This window comes from Platichthys flesus, chromosome 2, assembly GCF_949316205.1.
Source record: "Platichthys flesus chromosome 2, fPlaFle2.1, whole genome shotgun sequence".
NCBI classification, from domain to species: Eukaryota; Metazoa; Chordata; class Actinopteri; order Pleuronectiformes; family Pleuronectidae; genus Platichthys; species Platichthys flesus.
The window spans coordinates 15,691,343-15,706,842 of NC_084946.1; the positions used below are offsets into that span (position 1 = coordinate 15,691,343).

Consider the following 15,500-nt stretch of genomic DNA (forward strand, 5'->3'; position numbering starts at 1 on the left):
AATGAAAATAATCAATCACTTTTAAGACTATAGAAGATAATGCTTGAGCCATCTTATGTAATTTCTTACTCTCAACTATATATAGTCTTTCTCCGCCTCAGACATACCTCCTCTGAATCTGTTTATCTGTTTATCTGTATTTCTGAGCTTCAACCAGCTCCACATAAAGATTTAACAAATATATAGATCTAATTTATGAAAGCCTGCATTTCTAAACTAGCCGGTCACCTTCTGAGAAAACGTCGCTCAAACAGAAGTAAAGAGGGAAATACTCGCAAGATAATTTCACTGATGATTGATATTAATGTATATTGGTCTAATGAGTATTTACATGACGTTGTTTGTGGAATCGACCCTGTGCATGTTCAGGGGTAATGAGATAACAAGTGCAATAGTGCGCCTCCTTAATGTGTTAATAAAAGCTTTTTAAATAAATGCGGTCGATGACTTTGATCTTTCAATTTGTTGTCAATTAGGAATATTGCCAAGTGTCAAGCAATTCAATCAAATATCAAATATTAAATTACAGAGTGTCATTTGTCCCCGGATTGGAGCTCCATGCATTGTTTGCGCCTGGAAGTGTGTGTGTGTGTGTGTGTGTGTGTGTGTGTGCACTCTACACCCTTTTCAACCCATTAGCGGACCATCTTCAGCCCCCCCCCCCACCCACCCAGCCACATTCTCATTGTCAGCTGGAAATGTGATTTTAGGGGAGGCCTGACTCCCATTACCTTTGCTTCCTCTTAACCAGGCTCTCAGTCATTCCACTGGGATCTCCAACCTGCTCCTCCAGGCTCAGGGCTGCAAATGACCACCACTCCTTCAACACTCGCTATATCGCCTGGGGGGAAATCACCATATTAATGCTGCACTCCACTCCTGAGACAAATGAGTGTCATAAAAAAAATCAGCCCGGACAGATCTTTGTCAAACCCGACCCTTATCCCCCGTCTGTGCTGCCCACACGGCACACCGCTTTTTTTTCCCTTTTACTTCTGCCCTCACGCATCGGTATCTTTTCAGCGCTACTCCTCCCATTCCTTCACACAGTCTGGTTTGAAGTGTGCGAGAGGCTGGCAGGCTTTACACTCTTGAATTAAGAAGGCCATCTGGTGAAGAGGGAAACAGAGATGGCTGTAGAGGAGGAGAGAGGGAAAATGAGAGGCATGTTTTTTCTTTGAAGTGAACGTGTAGACAGAATCCTGGGTGGGATTTCACATCTAAAGAGTAAACATTGCTCTCGGCATCTGTCGTTTATACACACACAGTGTTTTAGAATTGTGACACTCTCACGTCGTGCACGAGTTGCAAATCACAATCGATTTCAGGCGTGAAACATTTCCCCCGTTACAGTCTTTGTGTAAACCTTCGTTAAACAGCCGCTGAAAGTACAGCAGCTGGTTTTACTTCATTTCGAACTCGGGTTAGTACTAATGCCTTTGCTGACTCCAGGCAGCCTCCACTGAATTAAGATAAAGTCCTTTACACCAAACAAGCCCATCACAGAGCTCGGCTGTGATGGGCTGTGATTGGCCCTCTGGCCTAAGTCACTGTGCCTGCTCAGCAGTATATATACTATCACAGATTGGACAACTTTCTCTTGCTTACTCAGCGCTCCACTGCCAGCTTGCTTCGATAGCTTCACTTAGAAAAGTTGTGTTAGTCATGGAAAAGTTTACACTGTGTTTTCGACGGTGCTTTACACATGACAAGGTGCGTGAGTGTGTGTGTAGTGGGGGGGGGGGGCATGGACACAATGCCGTGGGCACACAAGTTATCTGACAGCCGGTGGATTTGTTTTGCTCAGTTCACTTTCATGTTCTTCATGAGCAGGACATCGCAGCAGAGGACAGAGCGCCATGTTTGCTATGGGACTCACACCACTACCAAATACTCACAACACAGTTAAATACTAACAACACAACGACATACTCAAAAGACTATCAAATACTCAAAACACAATTTAATACTCACAATACAACCAAATATTCACAGCTCAATCAAATACTTGCAACACAACCAAATACTCACAACATTACCAAATGTTAGCAACCAATTAACTACTCTTTTTTTTTTTTGTTATATGAGCGCTCGCTCGTCATCAAATGTTCACGTGCGGAAAAGACCAGCCTCACTGCTCGTGGCTTCGACCGCTTGTTTGAAAGTCTGTTTTCATGGGCTGGATATGGCAGTGTAGAGAACAAAGACGGGGGGGCGGTTGATGGTGGAGGGCCCACTGGTGAGATGGAGGCCCCCTGTGGGACCGCAGGAGGAGACTTACAATGTGTCAGCCGGAAATCCTTTTGTCACCATTCTTCTCTCTTGAGGCGGTTGTGCCTAAGTGCTTTACCAGTGTTGTCTCCCCCCCCCCCCCTTGCAGAATCCTATTCAAAATAAACACATATAATCAGTTTACATCACACACTTGCAGCTCCCTTCGCCATTTGTGTATTTATGAGGGCAATGTTTAACTGCACTACGGCCAGAGCACACTCCCCAAACACTAAAACCTTCATGTTGTACACAGCTGTATTCTTTATATTGTCTGCGGTTGCCTTTGTATGAGAGGTGTGGTGGTGACTTGGCCCATATGCACAGACTGCTGCAGCGGATTAACACTTGTTGACAAGCGGCTGAGGGAGAAAATGGAAAGTCAGAGATACACACACTGATTTGATCTGGAAGAAAAAGGAGTTCATCAAATCTAATGCCACATGTCCCATCTTATTTCACAGTGTTTTCACCTGGAGCATCTCTAACTCTTTAACAACCAAAGAAACAAAGATATATTAGAGCAACATCTAAGCATAATAATGATCTGAAATAATTGGTTGTGTCACTCATTTATTGTTTAGTTTTGGGTTGTGGTGTCATTGAAGAGCCAAGCGAGGAAACGATCTGACTGAAGTCGGATCAGTTTGGACGGTTCACAGCGCATGTTACCCAGTTCTCCCATAGGACCTAGCACCGTGCATGCATGGTCAGACTGGCCCACTTGTTCTGGTCTGTCTTCCACTTCCTTTGCGCCCTCTCCATCTACTGGCAAGTTTCCATGGAAACAAGAGGGAGAGACCGAGAGGATGGAGAGAGAGGAAGACAAGAGAAGAAAATCCCAAAGAATGGGGTCTGCACTGTGACTCCTGCTGAGAGTGTTTTGTGTTTTAAGAGGAAACTCAGTGTTTTTCAAGGAGCAAGGAAGAAAAATGAGGATTAACATCCGCTCAGTTTTAATAATCTCTCATCAATACAGTTAATTGCTGCTTGTCGTCCTATTTGACTGGTTGATGAGACGGATCATACTGGCTCAACATCATACTCTCATAAACTTCTTCCACCCACAGCGCCGCTTAATTAAGCCTCTGGGATTTGTGAGGACTGTCACCAGGACTGAACGAAAACCCTGCGTCTCCTCTGTTTTCCAATCCAGACGTGAACCAGCTCAGCTTTAACTCCTCATGTCCAAGCGTCACATTAAATCAGGATGTGGTCAGCAGCGTATTGATTTGCAACAAATTTTTATAACTGGAGAAGACATTGTTATCCATTATCCTGATAGATAATTAACTTTTTCTGGCAAAGAATCTCTAATGTGGTCGGAGGAAATCATTATACAATAGAAATGTGCGAATATATTTTTTTTACAATAGATTACAGTACTATGATCTATTTAGAAATTGTGTTTTTTCAATTGAATTGAATTTAAATGTATATTTATTATGTATTTTTTTAATGGATTGGCATTATACATTTTTTAAATGTACATTTTGTATTTGAGCATTGCTAAAAGTGCAATATGAATCAGTTTATTATTATTATTATTATTATTATTATTATTATTATTGTAGCAGACTGATTTTTTAATCACATACTGAAGCTGTTATTTCCAAAAGTATTCAGAGCCGTTACTGTACTTTGTAGAAACTGCTCTGGCAGCAGTTACAACCTTTGCTCAGCTGGATGTGGGCAGTTTATCCTGTTCCTCCAGACAGATCCTCCGATTGGACGGGAAGCATCTGTCACCTGACGTCTTCAGGTTTCTTCCCAGATCTTCTATGAGGTTTGAGTTTGTGCTCTGGCTGGTTCACTCGAGTGCACTAAGAGAATTGTGCATGAGCCACTTTAGAATTGTCTCTGACTTTTTTATGTTTCATGTGAGTTTTTGATAAACACTGAAGTTTGGCCCATTTGAAATTATCAACACTGTAGGATGTGCGACAGGTGAAAGGATCTGAGAACGTTTTGATGTGATTGCATTGAAAGAAACAACCAGCATATGGTTAGTAAAGCTTAGCCTAGCTTAGCACAAGACTGTAAAAAAGATAACCTGGCTCTTTCCAAGTTAAACAAATCAGAACTGAGGACGGAGCTTCAATCAAAACTGAATCCAACAACACTGGAAACTCAAATTCTTCTCTGAGTCAAAATCCCAATCGACTTACTAACCTATATCTTACACTGGGAAATATAACCGCTCACATTATTTTGGAGTTGCTTTCTTCCCTTGTATTGAAAATTAAGCTTAATTAAACTGCAGAATAAATGAATGTGTTAATATAGTTCTTGATAACATCACACTAATTCAGTCTTCTGGCAACAACATTAATTTGTGTTAAATTCCTTTTAATTGTGTGTGTATTTGTGCTGTGCCCTGAGTTGTGTGAGTAGTAAATGTGACTTGACTAAATGTGGATATATGATATATGATTTAGTTTTGTCTCTGTAGACGTTCAGTGTTCAGGAGCTTGTGCGCATGTGATTATAAAAGAGTTGTCATCCGCCTTAATAGAGAAGGAGCATGAGGTGATACACAGTGAAACGAGAGGAGAAAATACCACCCACACTCTCAATGAAGCGCCTCGCAATGACGGATTGACTATGTGATGCATGAGAACATAGGAAAACAATTCGGAGGACGCCTGTGTTGTCCTCAGTGAACTCTGTCTACAAGCCTCAGTCAACGCTTCATCAATAGAACTCCTCCAGAATATATTTTTCCTCTAATGTTCTGTCTGCATAACAACAACAGGACAAATGGTAATTGTCCTATAATTTGTGTAAAACAAAAGGAAATGAGTTGTCGAGGTGGATTCATCTTGTTGATCATTCCACGTGTGGTGGCTGCTAATGCTCTCATCACGAGCCTCATCAACCACCACTAACTGATCACTTATGCAGATGATGTCAAATATTATTTTTGGGGACGATTCAGTCCCTGGCAGAGACAATGTTTTTGAGACAGTGGGATCATTGTGCTTCAGCTCAAAGGCTGTGACTGAATTTCTCTCTGTTTGATCTGCAGGCTGTAATCTACAAACTCTCTGAAGAAGAGAAGGACGGCGAGGATGGCATTGATCCTGTAAATGGCCTCTGTCAGAATAAAAACACTGGTGCTTTGAGATCTGGTGCTACTGCGCCTCCCTCTTCTTCTCCTGCAGCCACCATCCAAAGCTGACCGGACGCCGACCAGAAACCACAGGCAGGACATCGACCTTATTGTGCTCAGGGATATGTCATTGGGGAGATCCCCGCTGTCGGGGGTGCGCCCTGTGCCCCGTCCACTCCAGCTGTCCCGCCTCAGCCTGCTGTGCTTGTGCGTGTCACTCTTTGCCCAGGCTCCCCAAGGTTTGCCTGTGGTGGGTTACAACGCTGACTTTAAGAGGGAGATCACACTGGATGGAGACTTGATGATTGGCGGCCTGTTCCCCGTGCACCAGAAGGGTGAGGGGGCAGAGGACTGTGGGAAGATAAACGCTCAGAGAGGGATCCAGAGACTGGAGGCCATGCTGCTGGCACTGGATGAAATCAACAAGGATGAGCGCATCCTGCCCGGGATCAGACTGGGAGCTCACATACTGGACACTTGCTCAAAGGACACCTACGCTCTGGAGCAGTCGCTGGAGTTCGTCCGGGCCTCCCTCACCAAAGTGGACGACAGTGAGTACACGTGCCCCGACGGCTCCTACGCCATCCACGACGACGTCCCTCTGGCCATCTCTGGGGTGATAGGAGGCTCCTACAGCGATGTCTCCATTCAGGTGAGAGCTTATGAAAAGACGTCCACCGCATGAGTGGGCTCGCCACATTACTTATAACACAATAATTCATTTCCTGTTTCCTGGTGGAGATCATCTCGGTTTCGTGCCGTGAAATGAGTCGGCCAGACGCCACATTAACATCTTCAGACAAGTGCAATTATAAAAAGGTGTATCTAACGATCAGCTGCTCCTGCTGGCTCCGAGAGCGAGTACGAGAATGAGAGCAAACGTGATGGATGGTCAAATGCCCGTCCATTTAGACTTAAGTACCATGCACAATTACCCTTTGCAAGATGTTAACACAGGGACTTAATGAGTATTGGTTCCGCACGGAGGATCTGTTTACCTGTGTGTCCATATGCTCGGCTGATCTAATTTAGAAGATCTCTTTCTCTGTCCCGGTAATTCACACTTCGGCAGCGGTCCTGTCAGAGGCAGACATGCTACAGATGTTGTGCTCGGGACGGGGCTGACAGGATGACTAGTGGCGGCATGATTACTCTCAGCAGCCGCGCTCCCTTCGGCTCAGTAAATCTGATGTGATGAAAGCTCTGCTAATTGGTTCTTCAAATCTTCCGCTGTTATACGGCTGCCTCATCCGTGTTACTTCACATGGTTGTGAGAGGAGACGGTGTGCCATGTGGACAAGGATTTGTAAATATCCACAAATGCACGTGACTAAAAGCATTCATTCAAACTGACCCCAGTCCGCTGGAGGACTGCGTCTGCTGCCTCGGATGGAGAGCATGGTTCACCTCACTGGAGACGCAGGCGCAGACTCGTGTTCCAGTTATCTGCTCATCTGAAGAAAGGGGATGTCCCTCTGCCCATCCAGAAATCAATGATTGGCTTCAGACAATTGATAACGCGTAGATGCTGCTTCAAACAGCCCCGCTGCATGGAGCGTGCATCCTTCTGTTCTTTGTGGTCAGGACTTGTAGTGGTCAGCAGTATGTCACCACTGATATGCAAACAATAAACTAACTAGAGCTGAAGTCATGCAAAGAAAATCTCGGTTGACTGAGTCGTACCTACTCTTCAAGCAAGTGATTGATCGACCTGGGTGCATTCTGCCCGTTAGCCTTATTAGCCTGAAGAACGAATTAAATACACATTTCAAACTCACATTTGCAGCTTATTAAAGGATTTCAAACAAATTGTTAGACCAAACATATAGCATATCGAAATGATTGAGCCAAGAATATGATAAAATGAATACAAATGTTGACAATGAATTATTATAGAATGAAATTGAAAGAAAAAAAAAGATAATTTAAGGGGGATGCAAACATAAACTAGTAATATAAACAGACAGATGAAGTTTATAAAAATCCACAACATAGATGCTGTAAAATATTGTCAATAAACCAGACTTAATCAAAAGCCAGGCAGCAGTCGCAGAGAACAGGAAAATCATTAGGTGTGGTGAGTCCAACATTGTTTTCACTTGTCCCTCTTTCTACATAAAGTAATGGATCAATCCAGGAAGTAGCCAACCCATCAACCAGTCGAAACCAGCATCAGCTTTCATACAGATGTTTTCTCAGGTGTCCATGTGAAAATCTTCTTCCAAATCTTAATCTAGGTAGATGCTGCTAGGTTTAATATTTTACCATGTATAATAAAATGTATAGGTTTAATATTCCCCGACCGTACTGAACTCTCCGAACATCTCTATTTATTTTATAGCCGCAGTCCCCCCTGCTGACAAAACACAAAGCCGAACATACAGCGCAGGGCAGTGATACATTATCCGGGCAGAGAGACCCTGGGAAATGATGCATGAGGAGGATTCAGATGCACCAATAAAAAGGGATTCCTGGTGAAAAGGACAGTTTGGAAATAAGGCATTTGATAAACGAGCTGTAATCTTAGTGGAACCCTGCATCTGGGGCTCCTTGGGGAGTGCCCTTGTCTTGTGGTAATTTATGGAAGTACTATTACGAGCCTGAGGTCGGAGGTCTGGCCCAGCTCCTCGCTGAATCTTCCCCATTGGTAGGAGTGCACCACAGGACCCAGTTCCCTCTCTCACCATGAAGAACACTCTGTATTGTAATGCAGTTCACTTGTGAGGTGTGTGCCAGATGACTACACACACACACACACACACACACACACACACAAACACACAGATACCTTTTTTAAAACGAGGGGTGCACCTTTTTACACAGGCTACCGTCCTGTTCTTTTAGGGGCCGAGGTCAGAGATATGTATTTTGGACATGTGGCATGTATGTGCGGCCGCTGGTTGTTGCTCTGTTGATTAAACTTGTCCACACAGCGTCTCTGTCCTTTGGAGCTTTAATCTATCGCCCCTCAGACCTATGAGGGAACCAGCTTGGCAGACAGTTAAGTCACTTGTGTGTATTTCACCCCAAAGGCACGGCACCTACTGGACAACCGACTATATTAGTTTAAAGGGCCCCTGATCACCATGGCGATATGGTGGAACATGGCGAACAGACAGGTGGTGAGAACGCTGAGTGCCGTGTAAACCTGTCACCATGAAGAAAGCCTGTTGCCGTGCGGCAGGTGTTGCTGTGTGACAATCGTGGATATGGGGGGGGGGGGGGGGGGGGGATCTTGCTGCAGGCCTGTAGCCGTGCTGGCGTTCGGGCGCAGACTGAGCCAAGTGTGGAGGCGAAGTTTCATGACGCTGTCGCGGGCTGCGTCCTGTTATCTCCATCTGTGGTTGCAGCAGGGCTGTCTGGTGGTTTGGCAGCGGCCGAGGATGAAGAGGGATCATGTTTCGCAGAGACCCAGAGACAGTGATGGGCAGATATGATCGCTGAGAGGGAGAGAGAGAGAGTGAGAGAGTGAGAGATGGGAGTGAGAGAGGGGAGTGAGAGAGGGGAGTGAGAGATGGGAGTGAGTCACATCGTGTGGCATCGAAACCACTTGATAATCTACGCCTGCATCTTAAACAGTCAGTGGGAAGTCTGTGATGCCATCTGGACAGTTTCGACGAATCTACTTGTCGGAATATTTATGTGATTCAAATGTTCGGCCATGAACTTTTCCCCCTGTGCTCTGTCCGTGCAGGGGAATGAGTAATGACCATTGCCTACAGAATGTTCAGGAACACTTTCCCTTCCTGAAATCAAAAATGATTCAATCATAAAAGATCTTCTCAACCTGCATCCACTGCATGGAGTTAACTCTGCGTTTAGCTGCAACATTAGTCATGTGACTCTTCAGAGCCCTTTAGGCTTGGGTTAATCAGGGATGTATTATATTGTACGATTACAGTCCAGGAACTTCTCGCCCCAGGCTGCTTTCTGACTAATACATGGACGGGACTTTTGTTACCACAACAGGAGACTGTGCTGCTTAATATGAGTCAGTGGTAAGAGAGCGTCATCCCCCAGGCTAAACATCAGCCTCACTGTGGTGCATTAGAGGAACGACACCTCTGGAATGTCAAAAACTCAAAGGTTCGCTAAAGAATGACTCTGATGCACGAGACACAGATAGAAGACATTTATGCAAACAACGGGAAATAAGCCACATAACATTTCAGAGGCAGCGTAAAGAAATTAAAAATCTCAGGAATCTGACTTCGTCCGGGATGTTTGGATGTGATGGGAGCTCTCATCGCGAAACGGCACCTTCGTGATTTAATTGGAATATTTGAGCACTCTGACTGAGATGTGGTAATTTCTTTACAGATTAATGAGATAGGAGGAAGAAGACACTCACTGGGATGCAGGGTGGAATTTAAACATCCTGATATTTGCAGACCCAACTGTGTGAGAGGAATAATGAGGGAAATTTATGAGCCTCTGGCGAGCTCGAGCATCTCGTTTTTTTGTTCATCCACAAATACCCCTATTTATAGAATTGTCTTCATCTGCAGGTAGACGGTGCCAACCTCTGGAGCATGCATGAGTCATACAAGGGACTTAACATGGATACACACACACACACACACACACACACATATGACAGAATTCATGCCAGAACGAACAATAATGATGAAACGTATCAGTAAAACCATGCAATGAAAATGCATAATTCATGGGTAAAAGTAAAGAACGTGCTCCTGAAATCGTAAATAATTCACATGTGATTGGATTATTCAGTGGCTTTGGCAGAACTCGGTATTTGTGCAGCTGCAATACTGATCATGTCCACTGGGTGAAGTCAATGTTTCCTGACATCAGACATGAGCGACAGGATGGCAGAAGTCAGCTGAACCCCAATTCGGTCGGTCGTGGGTATTGGATTCGGAGACGTGGCTGTCAGGCTGGGATGGACTGAGCAGGTCTGTGATGTCTGTATGACAGAGCACAAACCGTACAGACATGTTAATGCTCTGGATTCACAGAGAAGGGAAATGGAACGAGTTGGAAGCACGTCCACGTCAAAGCTGATTTGACATTGAAAACCAGTGGGGAGCTCAGCCATCACTTGTTTTTTTTTGTTGCACGACTCTGTGGGATTTGAACAAACTACTGCCGCATGAAAGAGGTTCATATTATCCAGCGGGGGGGGGGAAGGGGGGGGACCTGATCAGAAAGCGTCCTTGCTCTAGGTTTAACATTTCTCATCTCCAACCCGTTAAAGCTGTTGCCGGGCAACTAAATCCTTAGAAGTAAACTAATAACGATCCAGTGCGTAGTCCTATCTGTGCTATAATGCAGGTTCACTCCTCATGAGTGTGTTTGCATGTGGGTTGCCGGGCACTGCAGTGGGCTGTCTATGTGGGAGAGGAGCTAAGGACTGCTGCTGTGGGAATACAGTGTTGTCGCTGTACAGGCACACTGAGACAGTCCTCTGGGAGGAGCAGATGGGCTTTTCATGTCGAAAAAAAAAATCATGACATCTCTACAAAGTAGGCCTGATATTTCCTGGACCAGGGCGCTCTCACTGTTTCTTCTCTCTGGGTCTCCCACAGCTCTGTCACTTGACTACTGCCCCCACTGTGCCACTTTTCCCATTCCTCACTTCTCTCCTCATGTCTTTCTTCTCACCGCGTCTCCTCCATCCAACGATACGTTGGGCGAATCAAAATACATCCATGAAATTCGCCGCAACCTCGGAGCATCAAAGGATTCTGTTTTAAGACACAAACGTCATCAACTGGTAAAATCGGGACTTAAAGCGTCTGTTGTTAAAGCAGCATTTTTCTACAGACTAAAGCAAAAGGTTGGTCATCTCTTTGTGGACTGTATCATTAATAAATCAGCTCGATGTGAGACATTCTAGCCTGTGGTGTCTTCTGGTGCCTCAGGGGTATCTGTGTGGAAACAGTGTATTTCAGCTGAACCATTCTAATCTTCTGTGTAAAGCCTCACTGGGCCACTCATTAATTATCTTAATTAAATAAGATGCAGGATGATCACTGCGACTGAAAGTGTGACACTGTAATCCATGGAGTGCGGCTAAAACCCCAGGTAATCAGAACATAATGTGACATATTTAATACAGGTTCAAAGTTAGCTCTTTCAAAACATCATCAGATTCTCTTTTATTGTTTTCATGTCTCCGTGTAAACTCCTGCTGTTTGTTACAGTTTCAGAATCCTTTACAATCACACATACACTGTAAGTAATACGATCTAAAACGGAAAAGAAAGAAAACACCATTTTACTTAAGTAAACATTAAAATCAAAAACTTCTTTCAAATACTTTGACTATTAAAATGATTTCTCAGAAGTACATCAGTGTGGTGTAACAGAAATTGAATTTTATCTCACTGAATTAATTAACTGTTTTGAACAGTTTATTAAATAATCATAGAATCTTTTGTGTTGAAAAATATCACATTTTCCATTCATAATTGAATGACCTAATGGAAGTTATTTTGTTTGTCTCACACAACCACATTGATTTACTACACAACAGTGGAGACAATGCTGCACATGTAGGTTTGACATACTGCATTGTATGGATAGATATTGGATTCGTTGAAATGATGATGTCTTCCAGATAAAACACTTTCATGCGGCTCCCTTAAACACACGATAAAGAGAAAAATTGCTTTTCTTGTTGTGGCTCATTCTTCAGGCTCCGTTTGTCTTCTCTTCATGTCGTGTGCGATCTAATCTGGAATACGCCTGCGCTCTTTGAACCGGTCACGGCTGGGAATCAATCAATATTGGTGGAGCCAGTAGCAGAGAGCATTGTGGTTAAATGTGCATGACAGCACTCCAGATAATGAGTCTATCAAAGTGAAAAATACATTGTGGATGAACCGAAGTGATCAAAAAGAAAAGAACATGGTGGGTCCTTGTCTTGCCCTCAGACTCCAGATGGTCCACTTGCTCCCTCTAGTAATCCACTAGTGCTTCCCTGCACTCCCAGTGTGTCAGTCACAGGCTTGGGAAGAAACAATTACCTGGTTTTTCATATAAGCCATATGAACATCTATATAATGATTTCCAAAGAGCCCTTTGAGTCAGAGACGTGTCTGGTTCTGTGCTCAACAGCCTCCCATAAGCCACACGTAAGTGGATTACCAAACTGACACAGAGCTCTTCAGATGCCCTGCAGAGAAACTACTCATTCACTTCTGTGAGCCAACTTTCAGCAGAATGGAGCAACCACGTAGTCGATGCTGTTTTGTTCACTTTTGTACCCATGTAGAAAAATATGACATCAACACATCCTGTTACAGAGAGTTGTAAAGTTTAAGAATAAACTTCCACCACCATCACCCACCCACATTTAGACATTTTAGTCTTCAACCAAACCTAAAACTATGAAGCTTTTGGCAGAAGGGTAGTGACAGGGGAGCTTGTCCAAAGGTTTCTGTAAATGCAGTCTGATCAGATCATAGAATTTAAAGATGTCTTCACGAAATTGTTGTTGAAACTGCCTGCTTTTCAATGCCCTGTTGCAATGGAGCAGGAAAGATGGAATGTTCATCTAGGTTTTTTATTTGTTAGTGTCAATGCACCTCCATGTGTTCAGTGCCTTATTAGTCTAATAAGACCAGGGTCCCAATTTCACTATCCTTGAGATGACAACATTTTTTTTATTTAAGTAGATATAAACTTCCAACTAACTAAATTTAAAAATCATGATCGAGGAATCAACATCTGTCTCACTGATCCTCCTCAAGTGTGTCAGAATCTGTGTTTATTGCACAGATTTTGATTTTCATATCAGGGTTGAATGTCTTTGATGTAATATGTAAAGTTATTTATGGCTCTAATCAGACATGTTTACTGGAGATACTTTCGCGTAGCACTCTGCCAATTTGCTATTATATAATAATATTAGTTATATAATGATAACACTTATGAATTTATTACCACACTGTCAGGGATTTCCCTCCTTTCACCCTTTCACAAATTTAAAACAGCATTTATGATGCATTTAGTGTCAGTCAACTTTGGATAATATTCTCATGCATTCTCCTACATAGTTTCTGTAGTCATAATGTGATTATTTTTCATATATGGTGGGAATTACTGGTTCAGCAACATATTCAGCTGAGGTCTTCTTTTGGACTGGAAATTCGGCTGACTGTTTTGTTACATGGGGGTTGAAAGAGAAGAACTGTCCACAGATATCAAAGAAACCGTTCATATTTTGTTATGCAAAGTATCCATGTAAGGGAATTACGCGATGAGAACTCAGCGATGTGAAAAAGATTCATCAGTTAGTGTTGTTTTTTGTGTCACATGCCACTTTAGATCATCCTCCTTCCTACGAGAACAAGCCCACTGCTGCCAGCTGCTCCACCACATGTTGAGGGGGGCTGTCAGGGCGGCTTAAGGAGAGGGACGAGTCCATGTAGAAATGTGATGGTTTAGCCTGTGTGCATGAGCAGGACCTCTCCAGCTGACCTGACTCTCTCAGGAGAGACCAACCTCCGAACCGATATGCAATGCTCACCCATGTGTTCCAGCAATCCAGATTCCCATCCCAGTTTTTTCAGTTGCCATCCTGCTCATGAGTCAGAAATAGCTGTAAGGTTGAACCGTTAAATGAGTTCAACCCAGCCTCCATGTGTCATCGCCCGGTTGAGTCCGGTCGATCTTGATTGAAGGCTGCATCTACTTTTTCTGTGTGGGAGACGTTCTCAGTCTCATTAATTCCAATAAATCTAGCGGTGCGGAGACGACTGACATCAGTTCATTTAATATGCATCCCTCTGATCCTGCAAAAATGAGAAGGATCCCATTATTAAAATCCACCGAGGCACATCGCACTAGATTTACAGTAATGTCTCAGTGTAGTGACTCGTCTATCAGTGAGGATACTCTAATCATTAACTATCAAGTGTTTCCTCATCTTGACTGATGTTTAGGGTTTGTATATGTCGACTGTAAATTTAGTGACCGATCTAAACATCAGCTGTATTCAAATGGCTGCAGTAAAGAAACCTTTAAATTTCCCCATACAGGCCATTTACTCTATATTTAATATTTGGCTCATGTAGATACATTGTAGTTGTTATCCATTCAATACAATGGGATAGCTTTATTTTAAAGCGAAGTTTAAAGTGTAGCAATTACGCCTACATCTTGTCTTTTAGTAATTCCATTTGTGTGATCCATTCATCAATCCATCCATCAATCCATCCATCCATCCATCCATCCATCCATCCGTCCATCCGTCCACCCCTATCTGCATGAATTTGCACTGTGGGAGGAAGACGGTGCACTCAAAGAAAACGTACGTGTATAGAACTTGTATACACAGAAAAAAATAAAGAGCCTCTGCCAAACTGTTGATGTATTACAAAATTATTGAATTTTGTTTTTATGTCGGTATTTCAAATCTATGCTGAATCCCAAAACTGCCAGGTCCATTGACAGGATTTCTGGTTGTTTAAATCATCGAACGTCCTGATAATATTATCTTGGAAAGGTTTGAGGCTGTTAGACATTTTTAGACAGGCAGTCCTCTGCAACAACAGCATCGGCATATTTCCAACCAATCCTTGGTGATAACAGCGGGACTTTGTTTTAGGTCATTTGACAAAGGATTGAGATGTAATTGTCTCATATGTCTCTACAGTTTTGGATAGAGTGCATTGTTCTGAACTATTTCCAATCTGCAACAGATTAGTCACAATATGACAATATAGGAAATTCAGGACTCGGAGTGGATGCATTTGAATATGAATTTTTTCTCTCTGACTTTCTAAGGAATGACTCATTGTCATTCTAGATGCTGTGCCATCAGTGTGCCGGTTTGAGAGCTGGCATTAAAGTCAACCGGATTTATGTTGGCATTCTTTTGACTGATCCGAGCGGCTCCCCTTAGGCTTCCACAGAAGTGCCTGAAGCAAAAGCGAGTCAGTTGCTGCTTCTACACGCTGCACGCAGTGTCACCGACAAAACCTACCGAACAGAAAATGCAAAGTTTTGAGAATCTTTTGTTCTCATTCTTCCTTTCACTCCCCCGATCCCTGTCCTCCACCTCTCTGTCTCTATCCACTTCCCTCTCCTCTGCAAAGCTGAGCCAGAACTTCATGAAAAGCTGCTCATTTTTCGGGGTTCAGTGAAG

The 15,500-nt window shown here is 43.4% G+C and overlaps 1 protein-coding gene across 1 annotated transcript in view; it reads left to right on the forward strand.

The window, feature by feature from the left end:
- The window catches only part of grm2a (glutamate receptor, metabotropic 2a), a 30,274-nt gene that overhangs the window by 6,055 nt on the left and 8,719 nt on the right, over window positions 1–15,500 (forward strand). The window contains exon 2 of the mRNA XM_062401056.1: window positions 5,300–6,035. Coding sequence (XP_062257040.1) covers window positions 5,508–6,035 — 528 coding nt within the window. The 5' untranslated portion in view covers window positions 5,300–5,507. The remainder of the gene's footprint in view (window positions 1–5,299; window positions 6,036–15,500) is intronic.